This window comes from Stegostoma tigrinum, chromosome 37 (genome assembly GCF_030684315.1).
Source record: "Stegostoma tigrinum isolate sSteTig4 chromosome 37, sSteTig4.hap1, whole genome shotgun sequence".
Lineage (NCBI taxonomy): Eukaryota > Metazoa > Chordata > Chondrichthyes > Orectolobiformes > Stegostomatidae > Stegostoma > Stegostoma tigrinum.
Window position 1 is genome coordinate 9,179,095 of NC_081390.1, and position 25,013 is coordinate 9,204,107.

The 25,013-nt window shown below is 44.7% G+C and overlaps 1 protein-coding gene across 2 annotated transcripts in view; it reads right to left on the reverse strand.

Moving 5' to 3' along the window:
• ptpn20 (protein tyrosine phosphatase non-receptor type 20) overlaps positions 1-25,013 on the reverse strand; it is a 389,207-nt gene that overhangs the window by 38,994 nt on the left and 325,200 nt on the right. Inside the window, exons 40-43 of one of the 2 annotated variants that reach the window (XM_048563379.2) lie at positions 15,899-15,975; positions 13,767-13,867; positions 11,687-11,862; positions 5,979-6,127 (exon numbers count right to left, since the gene is read on the reverse strand). In XM_048563379.2, coding sequence (XP_048419336.2) covers positions 5,979-6,127; positions 11,687-11,862; positions 13,767-13,867; positions 15,899-15,975 — 503 coding nt within the window. The remainder of the gene's footprint in view (positions 1-5,978; positions 6,128-11,686; positions 11,863-13,766; positions 13,868-15,898; positions 15,976-25,013) is intronic. The other variant, XM_059640399.1, reaches the window with a different exon arrangement.

Genomic DNA, 25,013 nt, shown 5'->3' on the forward strand with positions numbered 1-25,013 from the left:
TTGTGCTCCTGAGATGCTGCTTGGCCTGCTGTGTTCATCCAGCCTCACATTTTATTGTCTTTAATCTAATGTGTGGTTTTAAGACTGACAAAGGTGATTCACACTGAAAAAATGGGAGACAAATTGTCTTCCAGTGACAAGTACTGATTAGGTTTATTCTTGCTGCGCTGAAGTGTGGTTCATTCCACCAAAAGGCTCTCACTCTGTATTCTTCACACGAGTGAGTGTGGAGCGTGTGACATTAATCAAGCAACGGGCCAGATGAGTGGTGGTTATGGGTACAATGAGAGGTGGGTGTGAATCAGCAAGCTGGTTGTGGATGTTAAATTGATGGGAAGTGAATTCATAAATTAGTTCCCTGCTAAACCCTGTCCAATTATATCTTGAACGCTCCTTCATAATCTGATTCTGCCATTTTTTCAGACAGCACATGCCAAATCCTACTTACCACCTGTGTGAAAAAAACAATTCCCCTCATTTTCTCCTGTGAGCCTTTTCCTGAATGATTTGAACTGCAAATTTCTTTTCATTTTAGTTGAAGAATGAAAAGTCACTGGGGATCCCAAACGTAATTTCCCAGAGAGAAGCATTATGATAGGCTACATTGAGTCTTAGAGTGATACTGCACTGAAACAGACTGTTTGGTTCAACTGCCCATGCTGACTAGGTTTCCTGATGTGACCTAATCCCATTTTCCAGCATTTGGCCCATAACCTTCCAAACCCTTCCTATTCGCATACCCATCTGAATGCCTTTTAAAGTGTTTTAATTGTACCTGCCTCCACTACTTCCTTTGGTAGCTCGTTCCATACATGAACTAACCCCTGCCTGAAAAAGTTGCCCCTAAGGTCCTATTGAAATCTTTTCCTTCTATCCCTCTAGTTTTGGACTTCTCCACCCTGGGAAAAACATCTTGGCTATTCACCCTATTCATGTCCCTCATGGTTTTATGAACCTCAACAAGGTCACCCTGATGTTCCAGGGAAAGAAGTGCTGGCCTATTGGCCTCTCCCTATATAACTCAAACCATCCAGTGCTGGCAACATCCTTGTAAATCTTTTCTGCACTCTGTCAAGTTTAACAACGTTTTTCCTATAGAAGGAAGACCACCAATGTCCTCTACAGGCACGACATGGTATCCCAACTCCTACACCCAATGTTCTGACCAATGAAGGCAGGTGTGCCAAATGCCTTCTTCACCACACTGTCTACCTGTGACTCCACTTTCAAGGAACTGTGCACCTGCAGCCTAGTTCTCTTTTTTCTGCAACACTCTGCAGGGCCCTGCCATGAACTGTTAGAGTCCTGCCTTGCTTTATCTTGCCAAAATGCAATAGCTCACACTTATCTTAATTGAACTTCATCTGACACTGCTCAGCCCAGTGGCCCATCTGATCAAGGTCCCATTGTGTTCTGAGATAATCTCCTTTATTGTCCACTACACCACCTATTTTGGTGTCACCTGCAAACTTACTGACCATGCATACTATATTCACGTTTAACTCATTTATATAAATGATGAAAAGCAGTGGACCCAGCACAGATCCTTGTGGCACACTGCTGGTTACAGACCTCCAGTCTGAAAAACAACCATCTATCACCATCCTCTGACTCCTGTCTTTGAGCCAATTTTGCATCCAATTGGCTAGCTCCCCGGATCCTGTGAGATCTAACCTTAGTAGCCAGTCTACCATGCCAAACACTGTCAAATGCTTTGCTGAAGTCCATATAGACAATGTCTTCAGAAAACGCAATCAAATTAATGAGACACAATTTCCTATGCACAAAGCTATGCTGACTTAACATCATCAGTCCTTGCCTTTTCAAATGCACGTAAATCCTGTCCCTCAGAATCCCTCCAACAAGTTGCCCAACATTTACATTAAGCTGTTTCAGAGATTGTAGGAACTGCAGATGCTGGAGAATCTGCGACAACAAGGCGTAGAGCTGGATGAACACAGCAGGCCAAGCAGCATCAAAGGATCAGGAAAGCTAATGTTTTGGGCCTAGACCCTTCTTCAGAAATTTCTGAAGGAAATGTTATCTCTATTTACATAAAGCTCACAGGTCTTTAGTTTCCTGGCTTTTCCAGGAAGTACAAATGTACACATGTCACATTGAGGAAATGTACAAATATCCCGTTGAGGAAATCGGCCCTTGAGTGTCAACCTCAGCATTCACCAAGTGTTATTGCTAATCACAACATGACTGGTCTGTATGTCCCCACTAGTGTGGCTGCCAAAAGCATTCCCTATAACTGATGATTCAGCCTAGCAGACAATTGAGTCATACAGCACGGAAACAAGCCCTTCAGCCCAACTCATCCATGATGATCACATTTCCTAAACTGTACTAGTCCCATTTTCCTCTGTTTGGCCCATATCCCTCTGAACCTTCTTTATCCAAGTACCTGTATAGAACAGCCTGCAGAGCTGGATAATTGATACTTTTTAATCAACCTGCTCAGAGATGTTATTACAAACTTCTAGAACAGTCTGACAGTCGGAGTTGAACCCAGTCCCCTTATCCAGATGAAGGGACATTACCATAGTGCCACAAGATGTTTTTTGATCTGGATAATACTATCACAGTACCTTTAACTAGGAGATTATTAGTATTTTACAGCAGGCAATCTGACTAAAAATATTTGGCAATATGGCATCATTTTTAACAAGTGCAAGTTTTCAGATCAATTTAAGTCTCTTAGACAGTACAGTCATCTGTATCACTCACTGTAGTGCAGGCAGTAGGTCAACTCATTGAGAACACATAACTCCTAAATCACCAGAGTTTGAAAGGAAGAAGCCTCTTCTTGTATTTAACTTGAAATCTTTTAGTTTGTTTTTGGTAGTCAAGTCAATCGTATAAGACTTAGTATTCAAGAGCTTTTAAGCACGATTTCTATGTTAATGCATGTTTGGTTCAGATGTTGAGCTGGTAACACCAAAGGCTACATTACTAGAACTGACTCTGTTGTTAAAAAAAATGCAAAAGTCTCAGCTTTTCATCTCACACTCATCCAGCGACATACAGACCAGTCATGTTGTGATAAGCAATAACACTTGGTGAATGCTAAGGTTGACACTGAAGGGCTGATTTCCTCAATGTGATATTTGTACCATCAGCAGGTGAGGTGCCAGAGGACTGGAGGTTGGCTAACATGCCATTATTTAAGAAAGGATATAAGGAAAAGCCAGGAAACTAAAGACCTGTGAGCTTAACGTAAATATTGGGCAATTTGTTGGAGGGGATTCTGCGGGACAGGATTTACATGCATTTGGAAAGGCAATGACCGATGAGGGACAGTCAGCTTGGCTTTTTTGTGCATAGGAAATTGTGTCTCACTAATTTGATTGAGTTTTTTTGAAGAGATGACAAAGAGCATTGATGAAACCAAACCTTGAAAGTTTGCCTGAGTCAGAATAAATACAGGGATCATGTTCTCAATGATCAGGGTGTCCAGATATAGCGTAGGCCATTCAGGACTGAGTTGAGGAGAAACTTCTTCACCCAGACAGTTATCAGCCTGTGGAATTCTCTGCCATGGAAACCAGCTGAAGCCAAAACATTGAATGTTTGCAAGGAGTTTTCAGGGATAAAGGGTATGTATGAGAGGATAGCAGAAATTGGGGAACTGATTATGGCTGGTCAGCCATGATCACATTGAATATCACCACAGCCTACACCTGCTCCTAATTTCAATTAAAGGGAACACTAATTTATATAGAACAAGAAGAGTTTTCTAATTGGTTGCATCACAGTTGGCATGGAAATGCGGCTGAATCTATGAACTGTCGGTCTTAACTGATTAACCTAAGGTCAGGCATCTCGAATCTGATTGGTCATTATCGTCAGGGGGATTGCCGCAGGGATTGGCAGTTCCATAACTCTTTCTCAATGATTGGGGTTATGGAACTGTTAATCCCTGCATAAACTTGCTATCCAAACAATGTAGTGCAAATATCATAAACCAAGATAACACAGTGTGGAGCTGAATGAACACAGCAGGCCAAGCAGCATCTCAGGAGCACAAAAGCTGACGTTTCGGGCCTAGACCCTTCATTAGAGAGGGGGATGGGGAGACGGTTCTGGAATAAATAGGGAGAGAGGGGGAGGCAGACCGAAGATGGAGAGAAAAGAAGATAGGTGGAGAGGAGAGTATAGGTAAGGAGGTAGGGAAGGGATAGGTCAGTCCAGGGAAGACGGACAGGTCAAGGAGGCGGGATGAGGTAGTGGGTAGGAAATGGAGGTGTGGCTTGAGGTGGGAGGAAGGGATCGGTGAGAGGAAGAACAGGTTAGGGAAGCGGAGACAGGCTGGGCTGGTTTTGGGATGCAGTGGGGGGAGGGGATGAGCTGGGCTACTTCCGCCATCTACAATCCAACCCCACCACCCAAGCTATTTTTCCATCCCCACCCTTGTCTGCCTTCCGGAGAGACCACTCTCTCCGTGACTCCCTTGTCCGCTCCACACTCCCCTCCAACCCCATCGCACCCGGCACCTTCCCCTGCAACCGCAGGAAGTGCTACACTTGCCCCCAAACCTCATCCCTCACCCCCACCCTAGGCCCCAAGATGACCTTCCATGTCAAGCAGATGTTCACCTGCACATCTGCCAATGTGGTGTATTGTATCCATTGTACCCGGTGTGGCTTCCTCTACATTGGGGAAACCCAGCGGAGGCTTGGGGGCTGCTTTGCAGAACACCTCCGCTCGGTTCGCAACAAACAACTGCACCTCCCAGCTGTGAACCATTTCAACTCCCCTTCCCATTCCTCAGACGACATGTCCATCATGGGCCTCCTGCAGTGTCACAATGATGCCACCTGAAGGTTGCAAGAACAGCAACTCATATTCCGCTTGGGAACCCTGCAGCCCAATGGTATCAATGTGGGCTTCGCAATCTTCAAAATCTCCCCTTCCCCCACTGCATCACAAAACCAGACCAGCTCATCCCCTCCCCCCACTACATCCCAAAACCAGCCCAGCCTGTCTCTGCTTCCCTAACCTGTTCTTTCTCTCACCCATCCCTTCCTCCCACCTCAAGCCGCACCTCCATTTCCTACCCACTACCTCATCCCGCCTCCTTGACCTGTCCGTCTTCCCTGGACTGACCTATCCCCTCCCTACCTCCTCACCTATACTCTCCTCTCTACCTATCTTTTTTTCTCTCCATCTTCGGTCCCCCTCCCCCTCTCTCCCTATTTATTCCAGTTCCCTCTCCCCATCCCCCTCTCTGATGAAGGGTCTAGGCCCAAAACGTCAGCTTTTGTGCTCCTGAGATGCTGCTTGGCCTGCTGTGTTCATCCAGCTCCACACTTTGTTATCTTGAATTCTCTAGCATCTGCAGTTCCCATCATCACTCAGAAACCAAGTCACACTACCTATGTGTTTTAAAATGCGCGTATTACTAAGACATCATATAACATTTTCTAAGCTCATAATTGGCTTTCTCTGCATTGCCAGACTGTCAAATGAAAGTTCAGAAAGGTTTGTGATATTTAATTCGCATTTCATTGTTTAGCTAACACCTAGAGGTCACCTCACTCGAAAGCTCTTTTGACCTGGCACTAACTCTGAGGGGCCTTCCAACTGTGTATTTCCACCTCTGCAAGTTTACCAACTCAATGTTCAATGGTCTTTCAACCTCACAAGGATTCACTTAGAGAGCAAGAACTGCAGATACTGGAGTCAGAGATAACACAGTGTGGAGGAACACAGCAGGCCAGGCAGCATCAGAGGAGCAGGAAAGCTGACATTTCAGGTGGGGACCCTTGTTCAGAAAAGCTATTGACTTAGTTCTTGTTGATGTACTGACTCTACACTCACCACACTCATTGCCCCCTGGCCCAGGCCTAACTCTAGTTATCTTCCCACCCACAAAAAGGTTATGGAGCATGAGCAACCCCGAGGAAATGAGAGGCTGAGCCATGTTGTCCATGTGGCCAAATACAGACTTGCAGCATAATCCACTGACATACCATAAACTCCTTAAGAGGTTGCTGGCGTTCCAGCTGCTGATGAAGGTTTCCAATGAGAGTCTCTAGGTTCGTTCCAGAGTACCTGCTGCCCAATGGAGCCTTCACCACAGGCCAACTGATCAACTCGACCTCTGACACCATGGGCTTGCCTAATGCATGCAGAGGGAAACATAAAGAGCTTGGTGAAGTTCAAAAGTAAATCCACATTAGAAAGACCTTGATGTACAAAGTCATTTGGATCATTGCGAATGAACAGTGCATTTTGTAAAAATAGAAAATAGGAGCAGGAGTAGGCCATTCAGCCCATTGACTCTGCAGTGACCCTCCAAAGGGACTCCCACCCAGACCCACCTCCCCCACATTTCCCATCGCTAATCCACCCAGCCTACACATTTCTCGACACTATAAGGCAATTTGGCATGGCCCATCTACCTAACCTGCACATCTTTGGACTGTGGCAGGAAACCGGACACCCGAAGGAAACCCACGCAGACATGGGCAGGTTGTGCAAACTCCGCACAGACAGTCGCCTGAAGCTGGAATTGAACTGCCTAGTGCTAACCACTGTGCCACCATGCCATCCAAGCCCTGTTAGCCCTCCTAGCCCTCCCTTGCGGGTACATCTGTACATCTCTGAACAAAGTACCCCAGGCTGTTTGCCCAGTCAGGCACCCTGGGACAATCTCACTTACAGGCATGGCGTATGCAGGGAATTGGAATCAGAGTGAGCGGCACAGAGAGGCCTGTAGCTGCAGTGCTGGGTAATGGGCTGGAGCTATCTGCTTTCACGCCACAGACAATGAAAAGGCTCCGAGCCCTAAACATAGAGACTGTCACTAATGAGTAAATTTTTGACTTACGGGTTCACATTGCTGCCATACCCTATCAGACATACCCTCCACATCTGCGTGCAGAATCTAACCCAGATAATGGAATAAACAATGGAAATTGCTCACTCTGCGAATGTTCAGTGAGGAATGTTTGCTGGGGATGTTACTCATAGACATTTGCAGCTCTGAAAGAGGCCATTTGGCTCATCCTGTCCATGTCAACCCACAAAGATCTGACTACACTAGTCTCATTTTTAAGTTCTTGGCCCACAGTCCTGGAAGCGATGGCAATACAAGTGGCTACTTAAGTACTGCTTCAGTGTTACATGGGTTTCTGACATAAACACCTTCCAGTGTCCTGTCACCCTTTTCTATTACAAGAAAGGACCGGCAGTGGTGACCTTGACCATTGTAAACTTTGGGGGCACTTAAAGGGCCATACTACTGGCATCATAGAGTCTCTATTGCTTTTCCTTTCTGTAGAATTTGGAAAATAAGCATAAGCTAAGAAACTAGAAACAGGGTATGAGGCAACTAAGTATTATCCTGATGGTTGTTTTCATGGGAAGAGGTACACAAAATGGATTTGTCTGTACCGCACTCAGTGACGTACCAATTAGACCGTGTTCATTGCTGTAAACTTGTGACTTTTTTAAATAATTCATTTGTGGGGTGTGGGCATCGCTCACTGGCCAACATTTATTGTCCGTCCCTGGCTGTCCTTGAAGTGGGGGGATAACAAAGAAGTTGCCCTTGAGGAGCCTTTGTATCAATTGGTACAACTAAGTGGCTTGTCAGGCCATTTGAGAGTCAACCATGTTGCTGTGAGTCTGGAGTCACATGTAGGTCAGACCAGGTGAAGAGTGCAAATTTCGTCCCCTGAAGGACATGAATGAGCCAGTGGGTATTTCAATAGACTCATGGCCATCAGCAGATTCTTACTTCCAGATATTTTATATTGAATTCAAATTCCACCAGCTGCCATGGCAGGATTCGAACCTGGGTCCCCAGAACATTAGTTGAGTTACTGGATTAATAGCCTAGCATTAATACCACTCGGCCATGGCCTCCCCTGATTGTTTCTGTGAATTCTCGATTAAGAAAGGAATGGAATTTATTGAGCCCTTTCACATACACAAGACACACCAATACCTTTGAAATGTAGTTTCTGGTTTTAATACAGACAAACATGGCAATCAATTTGCATGCAGTGACGTCCCACAAATGGTACTGAGATACTGACCAATGTCTTTCAATGATAATGGCTAAAGGAGAAGTATTAGCTAAGGAACTAGGGAGAACTTCCCTGTTCTTTCTCCAGAAGTTCCATGAAGTATTTGAGTTTGAAAGGGCAGAGAAAAACTTGTTATAATGTCTCATCTAAATAATAACATCATCATGGAACATTCTCTCAGTATCACATGGATGCACCAATGTGGATTATGGACTTGATTACAGGAGATTAAATAACAAGGTAGTAATCTCTAGGTTACTACCAGTGACATGCACCAGTGAGAATCGGAATAAGATAGGGTAGGAAATGGTGCAGTAGGCAAGGATTCAGATACTTAGATCATTGCTATCTCTCTAGGGCAGAAAAGGCCTGTTCAAAATGGGTGGGTTTCATTTGAACTGGAGGGGAGACAATATCCTGGCAAAATGCTAGTGCTATTGGGGAGGCTCTAAACTAGTATTGAGCAGGGGAATGGGGGTTTCTTGAATAGTGGTGAGAATAGAAGCATTCATGAGGATGGCTCTGAATTGAAAAAGTGACCTTAATTGGAAAAGGCAAGTCAGAGATTGATGTTACTCTGAAGAATTAAACTGCAATTATTTCAATGGGATCTGACATGTAAGGCAGATGAACTCAGGGCATGGGAACATGGGACTGGGACATCATTGCTGTTACAGAAATGTAGCTGAAAAATGTCATCTACATATGGAACCACAGAGGATAGGAGAGACACCAAATGAATATTTTGCATCAGTTTTTACTGTGGAGAAAGAAGTGGAGGCTAGCGGACTCAGGGAAATAAATACTGTTGTCTTGAAAACAGTCCACATGACTGAAGAAAAGGTGTGAAGGTCACAAAAAGAATAAAGATGAATACACTTACCAGACCTGATCAAGTGTATCCCAGGGCGTTGTGGGAAGCTGGGAAGAAATTGCAGTGCCCCTGGCAGAGATATTTATATCACCTAGAGCAACAGATGAGGGGCAAAAGGACTGGAGGGTGGCTAATGTTGTGCCTTTATTGAAGAAAGGCTTTAAGGAGAAGCCTGGGAACTATAGGCCAGTGAATTTGACATCAGTGGTGGGTAAGTTGTCAGAGGATGTTTTGAGACATAGGATTTACACATGTTTGGAGAGACAAGGACTGATTAGGGACAGTCAGCCTGGCTTTGACAGTGTGAAATTGTGTCTCACTAACTTGATGAAATTTCTTTGAGGATGTAACCAAAAAGATTGATGCGGGCAGAGTGGGAGGTGTTGTTTACATGGACTTTAGTAAAGCCTTTGACAAGATTCCATATGGTAGATAAATTAGTAAAGTTGAATCACATGGGACTTAGGGTGAGCTTGCCAATTGGATACAAATTTGGAATAATGGTAGGAAACAGAGAGTAGTGGTGGAGCTTGTTTTTCAGACTGGTTATCTGTGGCCAATGGTGTTCTGTTGGGATTGGTTCTGGGTCCACATTTATTTGCATTTTTATCAATGATTCGGGTGACAAATTAGGAGACTTGGTTAATAAGTTTGCAGATGGCACCAAAATTGTTGATGAAGTCGACAATGAAGAAGGTTATCTAAGATTACAAAGAGACTTTGACAAATTGGGCTAATGCGCTGAGGAGTGGCTGATGGAATTTAATTTAGATAAATGCGAGGTGTTGTATTTTAGTGAAACAAACAAGGGCAGTGCTTACGCAATTAATGAAAGGGCCCTAGGTAATGTTGTCGAGCTGCAGATATAGGAGTCAGCTACAAAGTTGTGTCATAGGTAGACAGGATTGTTAAGAAGGTGTTTAGCATGTTTGCCTTTAGTGCTCAGACTATTGAGTATGGGAGTTAGGACATTAGGTTGAGGTTGTACAGGATATTTGTGAGGCCACTCTTGGAGTACTGAGTCCAGTTCTTGTCACCCTGTTACAGGAAGGATATTATTAAATTGGGGAGGGTTCCGGAAAAGACTTAGAAGGATATTGCCAGGACTGGAAGGTTTGAGTTATAAGGAAAGGTTGGACAGGCTGGAACATTTTGCACGGAAGTATAGGAGGTTCAGGGGTGACCTGATAGAGGTTTATAAAATCTTGAGGGGTATAGTTAAGGTGAATTGCAAAGTTCTTTTCCCGAGAGTGGGGTAAGTTCAAAAAGAGGGGGCATATTTTTAAGGCAAAAGGAGAAACATGTCTAAAGGGGCCTGAGAGACATAATTTTCACACAGAGGATGGTTCGTGTGTGTAATGAACAGCCAGAGGAAGATGTAGATACAGTACAATATTTAAAAGACATTTAGACAGGTGCATAAATAGGAAAGGTTAAGAGGGATATGGGCCAAGTGTAGGCTAATGGGACTAGTTTAGTTTGGGAAACTTGGTTAGCATGAACGAGTTGGACCTAAGGCTCTGTTTTTATGCTGTATGACTCTATGACTCAGGTCTCTGGAATGAGCCTTCCAGCTTTGCCATTCTGAGCCACCACTAAAGCCAGGGAGCTGCCACCAGGGACCTGCCTTATAGCTGGCTATGACCAAAAGATGGACAGCTGTGGAGAGAAAAGAGATCACAAAGGGAAAGCAAGGTATTACAAAGACTAAAGTTCTGTTCTAGCCACAGTTGAGCTGAGTGTCAGAAAAATGCGTTTGCTGAAAATTAACCCTGAACATTCAAGGATTTTGTTTTCATCCTTGACATTTTTAATAGCTGAGTGGGAGAGACAAAGAACGAGGAGTACAGGTTGACAATAAGGAGTCTCCCATTTAAGATGGAGATGAAGAAACATTTTCTCTTTTCCCTGGCAGTCCTGAATCTACGGAATTCAAGGGAAGTGAAGGCAGCATCACTGAATATTTTCATGGCTAAATTAGACAGACAGGAAAGTACAGGCACAAACAGATCAGCCATGATCTTATCAAATGGCAGAACAGGCTCAAAAGGCTGATTGGCCAATTTTAGCTTCTCCTTTGTACACACGTGTTTAGTGAACCTTTAAAATAATTAGCCGTAACAGTTACTTGTTTGAAATTGTCACACAGCATAGCTATAATTTACAATTCTCCACCACAGGCTCCATTTTCTTTTGGGTCAGAGTCATGGCTGTTTCCCCTTAGCTTCAGGTTCCTGGTAGAAGAACGGCTCAGTCTGCTGGGTAGGTGACCAGTAGGCATTTCAGGTGAGTGCCATCTACAAAGGTACTATGCCTATTCCAGCTGAGGTTGACTTGGTGTCTGTCCCCCCCCCCCCCCCCACCCCACCCCCCCGCTCTCTATGAGACTGCAAGGTGACAGCAAACACCCCCCTGACAAAAACCCTACCAGGATGAACAGCTCAGGATGCAGGATCGGTGGCCAATGCGCCAAGGCCCTTGGATTTTTTTTAAGCCATTCACAGCATGTGGGCCTCACCGGCTAGGCCACCATTTATTGCTCAGACAGCAGTCCACCACATTGCTGTGGGTCTGGATTGATGTGTAGACTAGACAGGGTAAGGACGACAGATTTCCTTCCCCTGAAGGAGATCGGTGAACGAGATAGATTTCTCCTAAGAATCGACATCGGTTTCTTGGTCATCAATAGACTCTTCCAGGGGAACATACCTAGGACGGAATGCTCTTGACTGAGCATCTGGTTTGGAGCATCTGCTATTCTGAAACTCACCTGTAGGGGGGGCAGGTGCTCTGCACGAGGATCGAGGCACATCTTCATCACTGTGCCAGCCATCGGACTCATATTTCTCCATTTCATCCCCTCCTTGGTCTTCGCATGCCCCTCCTGGGTGATTCTGGCTGCAACTGACTGAGCTTCGAAATAAAAAAAACAAATGGCTGGCTGCCCTGTGCATAAAATTCATAAATTATTTATGCTGACAGCCTTTTCAAATCACTCAAGGTTTCTCTATGTAGGAGTAAAAGCAAAACGTCACCGCACTCTGTTTGTAGCTTCATGTAATAATTCTCAAAAAAAAGTATGTAACAATCCCATCATGCAGTCTGCGTTGTTTTAGTAAAACAAAAAAAGTGAGAATGGAGGATTATTTTAAATCACCAACTGGTTCGCTCAAGTCCATTAAGGAATGAAATTTCGCATATCCTTGCCAGCTTCAGTCTAAATGTGAGCCCAGCCTAACACAAACAAGAACAATTCTTGACTGCCTGTTACTTCAATCTCCACTAACTCCTCAAAACTACTGAGGACTGGCAATAAGTTCCTATCTAACCATCTATACCCACATTCCAAGAATGAATTGATACAGGGTGTCACATGATCTGTCACAGAATCATAGACATAGAGATGTACAGCACAGAAATAAACCCAATGGACCAACCTGTCCATGCTGACCAGTTATCCTAAATTAATCCAGTTCCATTTGCCAGCATTTGGCCCATATCCCTCTAAACCCCTCGTATTCATGTACACACCCAGATGCCTTTGAAATGTTGTAATTGTACAAGCCTCCACCAGTTCCTCCAGCAGCTTATTCCACACACGCACCACCCTCTGCGTGAAATATTTTCCCCTTACATCCCTTCTAAGTCTTAAAAACCAAAAGAACTGCAGATGCTGTCAATCAGGAACAAAAATAAAATTGCTGGAAAAGCTCAGCAGGTCTGGCAGCATCAGTTAACATTCGGGGTCCGGTGACCCTTCCTCAGAGCTGCTCTGAGGTAGGGTCACTGGACCCGAAACGTTAACTCTGTTTTCTCTTCCACGGATGCTGCCAGACCTGCTGAGCTTTTCCAGCAACTTTGTTTTTGTTCCTTTTAGTCTTTCCCCTCTCACCTTAAACCCATGCCTTCTGGTTTTGGACTCCCCTATCCTGGGGAAAAAACTTTGGGTATTCAGCCTATCCATGCCCCTCATGACTTTACAAACTTCATACCCGTTTTAATCGTCTCCACTCTTTTGAAGACATTGAGTGAAGACAGACAGTTCTATCTGTTATGGTACTGGTCTACATGTCCGGGAATCTTGATACAGACTGGATGGACTGAAGGGTCCCCCTTGTGCTGTATGAGCCTATGACTGGGTCATTTTAAGTACGAGAGTAGCTCTGAACAAGAGGCATCAGGGCTCAAAGACAGCAGTGCCTGGCACAGATGTTACATCAGTCACTGGCACCCAAAGCTGTCAGGCTCCCACTGAGTTTATGTTCAGGTCCAGGGGCTTGGGCCAAGTGTAGAACCACAGCCTGCAAAATCCACCCTTGCCCTAAAAGACAGAAGTGGGCAGATTCTTGACTAACAAGTGAGTCAAAGGTTATCGGGAATGGGTGGGAAAATGGTGCCGAGGACCCAGTTAGATCAGCCGTGGCCTTATTGAATGGCGTTCCATGACTGAGGGGGCTGAGTGCAATATCGCCCCTGATTCAGCAGGTGGGTGATCTAAGCACAGGCTTGATCATCCCACATTCTGGCTGCTCGCGCTTTAAGTAGGGAGGGAGCAGATAGTAATCAGGGACGGGGAATCTGGCTGACACATTTCCAGTCTACACACCGTAAACACACAATGACAGCATTGTCACAAACCCGACTGAACTCAGCAGATGTGACGCAGACCCAGTCATAGGCTCATACAGCATAGGAAGGACCCTGCAGTCCATCCAGTCTGTACCAACAACCCTGGAGGTTTGGATCTTCCACACTCCTTGATGTACTACAGTAAGGAGCAATCAGTGGGGCCATAGGGATATTTGCAAACATCAGAGGCAAGATGTTCGGATGAACAGTCAGCTTTTTACCAATCAAAGCTCTGTGTGAGGCTTTGTGTGACACCGAAGCTGGTTTTTCCATTCTGCTCTTGAGGTGTTGGCATCAGATGAACACCATTATTCCCTGAACTCTGCAAAATAGCAGAAGAGGAAAGATGTTTTAAACTGCCCCAAAAACTTCACATTAATTGTTGTTTCATTCAGAGAAATACAGCTGTACTTAACCCCAGCTGAGAACGGTCAGCACCGAAGTTTCAGAAATCCAAACCTCAAGGGCTCTGGTGGTTGTGTCCTGCCTTTGAGCCAGGAGGCCTGGGTTCAAGCTCTACTTTCTCCAGGAGTGTGTCATAACATCTCTGAACAGGTCGGTTAGGAAAATATAGAAATCTTAAGTCAGGGTGATTTGGTGGTGGGGAAACCATTCAATTGTGCATAGTGTTATTTCTGGATATAAAAAAAATCAGAACAGATTGCCAATTTAAAGGGAAAATCTCAGTATTTGGGAATGCTTCACAGAATGATCCATTTTGCTGTCCACACTGCCCTCTGGTGTGGCTCCAATTATACCACCTTCCCTTAATCACTCAACAAAAAGAAACTGTTTCACTGGTCTGAATTTGACAATCAAAATTTAAATAATTGGCAAAAAGGACCAAATTGAGGAGAATTTTCGATTTTACACCATACAATTTTATCATCCGAAACATATGCGAATAATTATGGTACATTATATTGTGCTGATTCTTGTATTCCTGTATTATATATGCAAACTGTGCACATTAAGAACATAAGGACATAAGAAATAGGACCAGGAGTAGGCCCTCTGGCCCCTCGAGCCTGCTCCACCATTCAATAAGATCATGGCTGATCTTTTCATGGACTCAGCTCCACTTACCGACAGGGTCACCATAACCCTTAGTGCCCTTACTTTTCAAAACTCGATCTATCTTTGCCTTAAAAACATTCAATGAGGAAGCCTCAACTGCTTCACTGGGCAGGGAATTCCACAGATTCACAACCCTTTGGGTGAAGAAATCCTTCCTCAACTCAGTCCCATAATGCCCAGAGATGTGAAGGCTGTGGGTTAGCCATGGGAAATGCAGGGTTAAAGGTGGGGGAGCGACTTTAGGTGGGATGCTCTCTGGAGGGTCGATGCAGACTCAATGGGCTGAATGGTCTGATTCCATACTGTAGGGATTCTATGGTAGAAACATTTTAAATAAAGTGTGTTTTAGGATTTAAAAAGTCAAGCAGATTCTTACATTAAACAACAGTGAAGATAGTCTCTAAATCATTGTTCATTTCTTCAGTAAGCCTAGGGTTGTCTTAAATGACACAATGTTCTTGTGAATTAGTCAATGCATTCGTGTTTTTGTCTGCAAGCACTGAAGGGTAGCTCTTTGTTTTGAACATGTGGCTGGATTTTGTTGCGTCCGCACGTGATGCATAGGGCTGTATTCAAATCCCAAATCTGGAATTGTCATCCTCAGACTCCTGGGAAGATGCAGGGAGGAGCTTTTTAAGGGCTAGAGGCTTGAGAAAGTTGGATTGGATAGCTGTGTGTTAGGTTTCTGCTCAGTCATGCTGCAGCCAATGTGCACAGGTTTGGGGTGTGATATCTCCTTAAACATGGGTCGTGATATCAAAGGGAGTGGTCAAGGTCAAAAGTCACATGATATCAGGTTCTAGTCCAATAGGTTTATTTGAAAACACTAGCTTTTGGAGCTCTGAAAGCTGGTGTTTTAAAATAAACCTATTGCACTAGAACCTGCTGTGTAATTTTGGACCTTGTCCACCCCAGTCCAATACTAGCACGTCCACAACGAAGGGAGTGGACTTTGGGAAAGGAATATTCAATGTTGGGGTTTTCCCTGCCTCCCTATTGCTGAGTATGTCAGACTTGCATGGGGCGCCTGAGGGCAGAATAGGCAGCTCTGGGTCTGGTTGAATTTAAAATTGCGCATGATCAAATTGGCCTCCTGTCCATGGCGCCATTACATCTGCAGGGCCCTGACCTCCATTTCTGGCACACAGGCCCAATCAGGTACTGGCACACCCTCCTGTCCCGGCCTGACACTGGAAAATCTAGCAGGGTCAGGGTCAGAGGACACCTGCGACCAGTCCGCTATGTTGTGGAGTGCCATTGAGATCTTTTCTCTTACCTCCCAGGAGTCTCCAGGGCCTTCGCTTGTGTGTTCAGGATCAAGCACTTGTGGATTGTGCTGTGAAAATTGCAACTCTGACGAATAAAAAATAAATTTACATGAGCATCAATAAATATTGAAACGAATATACAGATGTATGTGTGCAGTGTAGAAGTTCAAATTCAAAAGTGAGACCATGAAAATTTACAGTAGCTGGTTGAAAGGTGACCTTATAGGGTTTTGTAAAATCATGAGGAGTGTAGATAATGTAAGTGGGCAATGTCTTTTCCCCAGGGTGGGGCAGTTCCAGACTAGAGGCGATAGCTTTCTGGTGAGAAGGGAAAGATTTAAAAGGCACCAGAGGGGCAACATTTGCACACAGAGGGCGGTGTGTGTGTGGAATGAACTGCCAGAGGAAGTGTTAGATACAGGTACAGTTACAATATTTAAGAGACATTTGGACAGGTACATGAATAGGAAAGGTTTAGAGGGATATGGGCCAAACGCAGGAAAATGGCTCTAGTTTAGTTTGGGAAAGCTGGCCAGAATAGGCAAGTTGGATTGAAGGATTTGATTCTGTGCTGTATGCCTCTACCTGGATGTGATGATGTGGCCATTAAGAGACCTTGCTGAGTACAAATTTCCACAGAAAGTACCCTGCTTGCTGTACAGTAATTTGAGACATCCAGTGGTCATTAAAAGCACTATATAAATTCAAATATTTTTGTTCACAAAAAGAACCAAAAGTGTGGAGAGACGCAGCAGGTCTGGCAGCATTTTTGGAAAGAGAAACAGAGTTAATACTTTGAGTTCAATGTGTCTTTTTCTCATTCAGTCAGTTAATAGTGGTGGATGCTAGGATGGTGGTTTTGACTAGTATGTGACAGACAGACCCCTCAGTCTCCAAACGGCACAACAAGCTAAAAGCAATGGAACACAAGGTGCATTTTACCAATGCATGTAGACCAGTCGCTTAATTTCTCAGCAGCACAGAAAGGTAGGCATAAAAGCAAATGTTAAACAGAGCATGACGCTGCAGGTCTAACAATGGGAGCTGCTAATAGCACACAACTCAAAATGTTAAGACTGAAGTTATACTGGAAGCTGAGGCTCATTCAGCAGAGTTGGAAGAACATGATACCATAAGATAGAAGAGCACCCCACTCAGCCCATCGATTCTGTTCGACCATTGAATCACGGCTGATGTGTTTCTCAACCCCATTCTCCTGCCTTCTCCCCACAATCCTTGGTCCCATTGCGAATTAATCTTTCTGTTCATGAGACTCAATGACTTGGCTTCCACAGCCTTCTGTGACTGGAAAGCCATATTGCCACAGTGAGATAACAAGGGGTAGAGCTGGATGAACACAGCAGGCCAAGCAGCATCAGAGGAACAGGAAAGCTAACATTTTGAGCCGAGAGATAATGGGAACTGCAGATGCTGGAGAATCCAAGATAACAAAGTGTGGGGCTGGAAGAGCTTAGCAGGACAAGCAGCATCTTAGGAGCACAAAAGCTGACGTTTCGGGCCTAGACCCTTCATCAGAAAACCTTTTCTGATGAAGGGTCTAGGCCCGAAACGTCAGCTTTTGTGATCCTAAGATGCTGCTTGGCTTGCTGTGTTCTTCCAGCCCCACACTTTGTTATTTCAGGCCTAGACCCTTCTTCAGAAAATGAGTCATCTTCTGAAGAAGCGTCTTGGCCCGAAACGTCAGCTTTCCTGCTCCTCCGATGCTGCTTGGCCTGCTGTATTCATCCAGCTCTACACTTTGTTATCTCAGAATCCCCAGGATCTGCAGTTCCTACTATCTCTGAAACTACATTGCCACAGTGATGACTTTCCAATGTGTCTGGAGTGGAGCCAAAGTGAACAATTGCAAAGACAGAAAGTCTGAAAAGAAAGCAGAACATGGATGATATTATAATGTAGGGTATGCAGGGTAGTTTGATCCTACTATTATCCTACTAGGTTGGCACAACATCATGGAGTGAAGGGCCTCTACTGTGCTGTGCTGTTCTATGTGCTGTGTTCAGACATGTTGGAAATACTGTGTAGGTAAATTGACTCGATTTACCTGGGCAGAAAAGTGAGAAACAGAGAACTGCATCTGGGTGCTAAACCCAACCTCTGGAGTGTCAGAAAATGGCACTAGTTGCCGTTTTCAAGGTGCAATTCCTTACTTGGAGCTGAGTTCATCCATTTCAACATAGTAGCTGGGCACTCAATGTTGGGGACACCTATCAGAAGCTGGCCATTTTGAAGGACGCAACAAAGGGGGGGTAAATACAAGAGAGAGAGAGAGAAAGGGTGTTTCAGGATGAAGGTGCTCTCTCTCTCTCTCTCTCCCCTAAACATAAACCTTTGATGAAAGAAAACCAGACCTTGCTGGAGCTACTCCAGGACTCAGTCTGGGAAGGCTTCAGAGCTGGCAGGACTGCAGGAGGGTCCATTCCTATCCAGACTGCTTACAGAACAGTACGCAGGCATCTTAACTGCCTTCTGCCCACACATTACCCTGAGGGCCAAGTGGAAAAATCATTTTATTGGCCTCACTTACCTCAGGACATTATGGGGAAAGAAAAGGCTTGTCAAGCAGTAAGGATTTGCTGGGCAATCTGGTACAGAGTGTCCTCCTACTCTATGAAAAACGCTGTACAAAAAAGTTTCAGCATTATCTCTTTCTGACACTAACGTCATTGGCTCACACTGTTGAAGATCGGACTGTCAGCTCATTTGGGGCCAAATGGCCGATTCTGGTAAAGGCCAAAGAGATCAGTTTCACCCACCAGGGGTCTCTCGATGCCATTTCTGGGCGACAGCCTGGAGTTTCTACTGAGTTGTGTAGTTCCTTTCCTCATCATTATTCTCTTAGAATAAGATCCCCTCTTGCCATCTTTGTGCTGGTTTCAAAAAAATATGATGCTAGAAGCCAGCCCACGTCCCAACAAAACTCCCCACTCCCCACACCAGCTTCAGCCTGAAGGACCAGATGAATCACCCTGGTGAGTTTCTGCTGATTGTAACAGATACGACCGACTAGCAGATTCCCCCAGAGAGCTGGCGCAGGCACTGTGGGATGAATGGACTTTGTAACATTCTGTGCAAATGTGCGTTGCCGACAAGAGCACCCCATCTGACTTTACTCTTCAACAACATCATCTAAAAGTCTCACAAGACAGTGGAGTGTGTGTCACTTCTGTGCTGATCACTGTTTCACGCTGATTTATGAGAGGCACTCTCCATAAATGGGCACCAATAAATAGCATGAGCATAAGATTGGCTGATGTCTTGTCACTTAGGAGAGGGCATCCCTTCCTGCCAGCTGTTCATTTCGTCCACCTATTGCTGTTCCCACTCAATTCCTGACTGCTTATCTCAAGGAACCCCAGTCAGTACTACATCAACATCAGTGAAGGGCAACATTAGACAACATGTTAAATTAGTGTCATACCTGATTCCTCGAAGGATACATGGGAAATATATGAATGTTGAAAGGCTTCAGAAAAGATTTACAAGGATGTTGCCAGGGTTGGAGGGTTTGAGATAAAGGGAGAAGCCGAGTAGTCTGGGAGTGGTGGATCTTAATGACGTTCATAAAATCATGAGGGACATGGTTAGGGTGAATAGCTAAGGTATTTTCCCTTCAGTCCAAAACCAGAGGAAATAGGTTTAGGATGAGAGGGGAAAGATTCAAATGGAACCTAAAGGACAAATTTCTCACACAGAGGGTGGTGCGTGTGTGGAATGAACTGCCAGAGGAAGTGGTGGAGGCTGGTACAATTATAACATTTAAAAGGCATTTGGATGGGTACATGAATTAAAAGGGTTTATAGACAATAGACAATAGGTGCAGGAGTAGGCCATTCAGCCCTTCGAGCCAGCACCACCATTCATTATAATCATGGCTGATCATCCACAATCAGTATCCTGTTCCTGCCTTATCCCCATAACCCTTGATTCCACTATCTGTAAGAGCTCTGTCCATCTCTTTCTTGAAAGTATCCAGAGAGTTGGCCTCCACTGCCTTCTGGGCCAGAGCATTCCATATATCCACCACTCTCTGGGTGAAGAAGTTTTTCCTCAACTCTGTTCTAAATGGCCTACCCCTTATTCTTAAACTGTGTCCTCTGATTCTGGACTCACCCATCAACAGAAACATGCTTCCCGCCTCCAGAGTGTCCAATCCCTTAATAATCTTATACATCTCAATCAGATCCCCTCTCATCCTTCTAAACTCAAGTGTATACAAGCCCAGTCGGTCCAATCTTTCAACATATGATAGTCCCGCCATTCCGGGAATTGACCTCGTGAACCTACGCTGCACTCCCTCAATAGCAATAATGTCCTTTCTCAAATATGGAGACCAAAACTGCACACAATACTCCAGGTGCAGTCTCAACAGGGCCCTGTACAGCTGCAGAAGGACTTCTTTGCTCCTATACTCAATTGCTCTTATTATGAAGGCCAGCATGCCATTAGCTTTCTTCACTGCCTGCTGTACCTGCGTGCTTGCTTTCATTGACTGATGTACAAGAACACCTAGATCTCGTTGTACTTCCCCTTTACCCAACTTGACTCCATTGAGATAGTAATCTGCCTTCCTGTTCTTGCCACCAAAATGGATAACCACACATTTATCCACTTTAAACTGCATCTGCCAGGCATCCGTCCACTCACCTAGCCTGTCCAAGTCACCCTGTATTCTCATAACATCCTCCTCACATTTCACACTGCCACCCAGCTTTGTGTCATCAGCAAATTTGCTAATGTTACTTATAGTGCCTTCATCTATATCATTAATGTATATTGTAAATAGCTGTGGTCCCAGCAGCGAACCTTGTGGCACCCTACTGGTCATCACCTGCCATTCCAAAAGGGAGCCATTTATCACTGCTCTTTGCTTCCTGTCAGCCAGTCAATTTTCAATCCAAGTCAGTATTTTTTCCCCAATACCATGTGCCCTATTTAGAGGTTTAGAGGCATGTAGGCCAAACAGGACTAGATTAATTTAGGATATCTGGTCTGTGTGGACAGGCTGGACCAAAACATCTGTTTCCGTGCCGTAGTTCTCCATGACGTTAGATAGAATCATAAAATCCCAACAGTGCAGAAAGAGGGCACTCAGCCCATTGATTCTACACTAAACCTTCAAAGGGCAACTCACCATCCTATTCCCACAGCCTCACATTAACCATGGCTAACCAATCTGTCCTGACACTATGGGACAATTTAGCATGGCCAATCCACCTATCTGCACATCTCTGAACAATGGGAGGGAACTAGAGCACCCAGAGGGGACCCACCCAGACAACATGCAAACTTGACACAGACAACCACCCAAGGCTGGGATTGAGCCTGGGTACCGGGTGCTGTGAGGCAGCAGTGTTAACCTTTGAGCCACCATGCTGCCAGGCTAAAAATGTCCACAGTGAATCACAGGAATTTGTTGCGGGTTTCAGTTGACCCATTTTGTTAAAACTGTATTTTGAACCCATTTCTTACTTTTCACCAATAATTTCAAAATAAAAGTAACTCAAATAATGGTTTCTGTTTGTGAAATATGCAAGATGGTCCGCAAGATTACCTTGAATTTGTTCCATAGGCCGTTTACCATTTGTACAGTGACTGCGTTCTTCAGAAATATTGTTCCTGGAGGAATATTGTTCCCATTGAAGACATTTCAGCAATTGTTTGACAAAATACAGAGTACTTAGGCCACAGTATGGCACCTGAGTCGACAGGCAATTTTCCTGTCATTACTATATGCAGTCCTCTGTTTGCACAATAGCCCTTGGTTTGAGGTGATTTGATTGTCCCATTGAGAAGACTGAGGGCTCCACAGTTGTAAAACTGTGCTGATTAGTCAGGTAACTGACACTGCAGAAGCTTTTTGGCTGACCGGTTCCAGAAAGGAAAAAAGACATTTTCCTATTCTCTGATAACTTTGCAAAATAGCCCATGTTCAAAATTTCCATTCGAGAGTTCAAATTCCTCCACGGCATCTTCTTTAACCTTCTCAAGTTCCATAACCTCCTGAAATGTCTGCTTGTCATATTTTGACATTTTTAATCCTAACACTGGTGGCAGAGTAACCAACTTCCGTCCATAAACCTCTTAGTGTTTTTACCTAAGTCACCTTTCATAAGATGCTACTAAAAGTCTACAAGCACACTTTTGGTCATCTAACAGCTCCTCCTATGGCTCACTATCAAATGTTGATTAAATAGGCAGTTGTGAAGTGTTTTGGATGTTTCAGCTCCAATATAAAGATAAGTTGTTGTTCAGTATCATCTTCATGGCTCAACTGACATCAAATGACTGCCAAGTGAAGAGATTCCCAACAAGATTCCACATTTTGTAATCTTTTTCACAACTTGACAGGCAAGTGGGACTTCAAAAAGAAGGCAGATTTTACTTTAAATAGTCAATTCCACAAAGGTATATCTTGCACAACCACAAGTCTTTGCATCATCAGCCTACAAACATGGCACTACAAAGTTACACTGTTCCACAATGTTCTGTGTTTTATTCATACAGAATAGGTCATGGATCCTATAAAACAACTGCTTTCATCTATAATTTTCATTACTACGATCGTCATCAGGATGGTACAATTCCATGAAGCCCTTTTTGCTTATTTTCCGAAGCTTCTCTGATCCTTCTTCTCCAAGATTTCTGTTTCAGCCCCTTTGTTTCTCACACTGTGTTTCAGCCCCTCTGTTTTTCAAACTGTGTTTCAGTCCCTCTGTTTCTCACACTGTGTTTCACCCCTTCTGTTTCTCAAACTGTGTTTCAGCCCCTCTATTTCTCACACTGTTTTAGCTGCGGTGTTTCTTGCGGTGTGTTTCAGTCCCTCTGTTTTTCAAACTGTGTTTCAGCCCCTCTGTTTCTCGCACTGTGTTTCAGCCCCTCTGTTTCTTGCACTGTGTTTCAGTCCCTCTGTTTTTCATACTGTGTTTGAGTCCCTCTGTTTCTCATATTCTGTTGCTTGCACTGTTTGAGTCGTTCTGTTAGTCACACTCTGTTTCTCGCACTGTGTTTGAGCCCCTCTGTTTCTCACACTGTGTTTCAGCCCCTCTGTTTCTTGCACTGTGTTTCAGTCCTTCTGTTTCTCGCACTGTGTTTGAGTCCCTCTGTTTCTCATATTCTGTTGCTTGCACTGTGTTTGAGTCGTTCTGTTACTCACACTCTGTTTCTCGCACTGTGTTTGAGCCCCTCTGTTTCTCACACTGTTTCAGCCCCTCTGTTTCTTGCACTGTGTTTCAGTCCTTCTGTTTCTCGCACTGTGTTTCAGTCCCTCTGTTTTTTGCACTGTGTTTGAGCCCCTCTGATTTTCGTACTGTGTTTGAGTCCCTCTGTTTCTCATATTCTGTTGCTTGCACTGTGTTTGAGTCGTTCTGTTACTCACACTCTGTTTCTCGCACTGTGTTTGAGCCCCTCTGCTTCTCACACTGTGTTTGAGCCCCTCTGTTTCTCATATTCTGTTGCTTGCACTGTTTGAGTTGTTCTGTTACTTACACTCTGTTTCTCACACTCTGTTTGAGCCCATCTGTTTCTCACACTGTTTGAGCCCATCTGTTTCTCACACAGTGTTTGAGCATCTCTGTTTCTCGCACTGTGCTACAGCCCATCTGTTTCTCACACTGATTTTCACACTCTGTTTCAGCCCCTCTGTTTCGTACACTCTGTTTCTCACAGTCTCTTTCAGCCCCCTTGTTTCACACAGTTTCTCACACTCTGTTTCAGCCCCTCCTTTTCTCATGCTCTGTTTCTAGAACTCTGTTTCGCACAGTGTTTCAGCCCCTCAGTCCCTCTCTTTCTCGCACTGTGTTTGAGCCCCTCTGTTTCTCACACAGTGTTTCAGCCCCTCTGTTCCTCGCACTCTCATTCTCACACTGATTCAGCCCCTCTGTTCCTCGCACTCTGATTCTCACACTGTGATTCAGCCCTTCTGTTTCTCGCACTCTGTTTCTTGTACTGCGTTTCAGCCCCTCTGTTTCTCGCACTGTGTTTCAGCTTGTCGGTTTCTCACACTCTGATTCTCAAACTGTGTTTTAGCCGTTCTGTTTCGCACACTGTGCTTCAGCTCCTTAGTTACTCACACTCTAATTCTCACACTGTGTTTCATCCCCTCAGTTACTCGCACTGCACTTCAGCCCCTCTGTTTCTCACACTGTGTTTCAGCTCCTCAGATTCTCACACTGTGTTTTTAGCCCCTCTGTTTCTCGCACTCTATTTCTCACACTGTGTTTGAGTCACTCTATTTCTCACACTCGCGTTCAGCCCCTCTGTTTCTCACACTGTGTTTCAGCTCCTCTGTTTCTCGCACTCTGTTTCTCCCACTCTGTTTCTCGCAGTGTGTTTCAGCCCCTCTGTTTCTCACACTGTGTTTCAGCCTCTCTGTTCCTCGCACTCTCATTCTCACATTGTGTTTCAGCCCCTCTGTTTCTCGTACTTTGTTTCTCAGACTCTGTTTCTCGCTGTGTGTTTCAGCCACTCTCTGCCTCACACTGTGTTTCAGCCCCTCTGTTTCTCGCACTCTGTTTCTCACACTCTGTTTCTCGCACTGTTTCTCTAACTCTCTTTCAGCCCCTCTCTTTCTCGCACTGTGTTTGAGCCCCTCTGTTTCTCACACTGCGTTTCAGCCCCTCTGTTTCTCACACTGTTTTACAGCCCCTCGGACTCTCACACTTGCTTTCAGCCCCTCTGTTTCTCACACTCTGTTTCAGCCCCTCAGTCCCTCTCTTTCTCGCACTGTGTTTGAGCCCCTCTGTTTCTCACACAGTGTTTGAGCCCCTCTGTTCCTCGCACTCTCATTCTCACACTGATTCAGCCCCTCTGTTCCTCGCACTCTGATTCTCACACTGTGATTCAGCCCTTCTGTTTCTCGCACTCTGTTTCTTGTACTGCGTTTCAGCCCCTCTGTTTCTCACACTGTGTTACAGCCCCTCGGATTCTCACACTGTGTTTCATCCCTTCTGTTTCTCACACTCTGTTCTCAATGTGTGTTTCAGCTTCTCTATATCTTACTGTGTTTCAGCCCCTCTGTTACCCACACTGTGTTTTAAGACCCTCTGTTTCTCAGACTCTGTTTCTCGCACTGTCTTTGAGCCCCTCTGTTTCTCACACTCT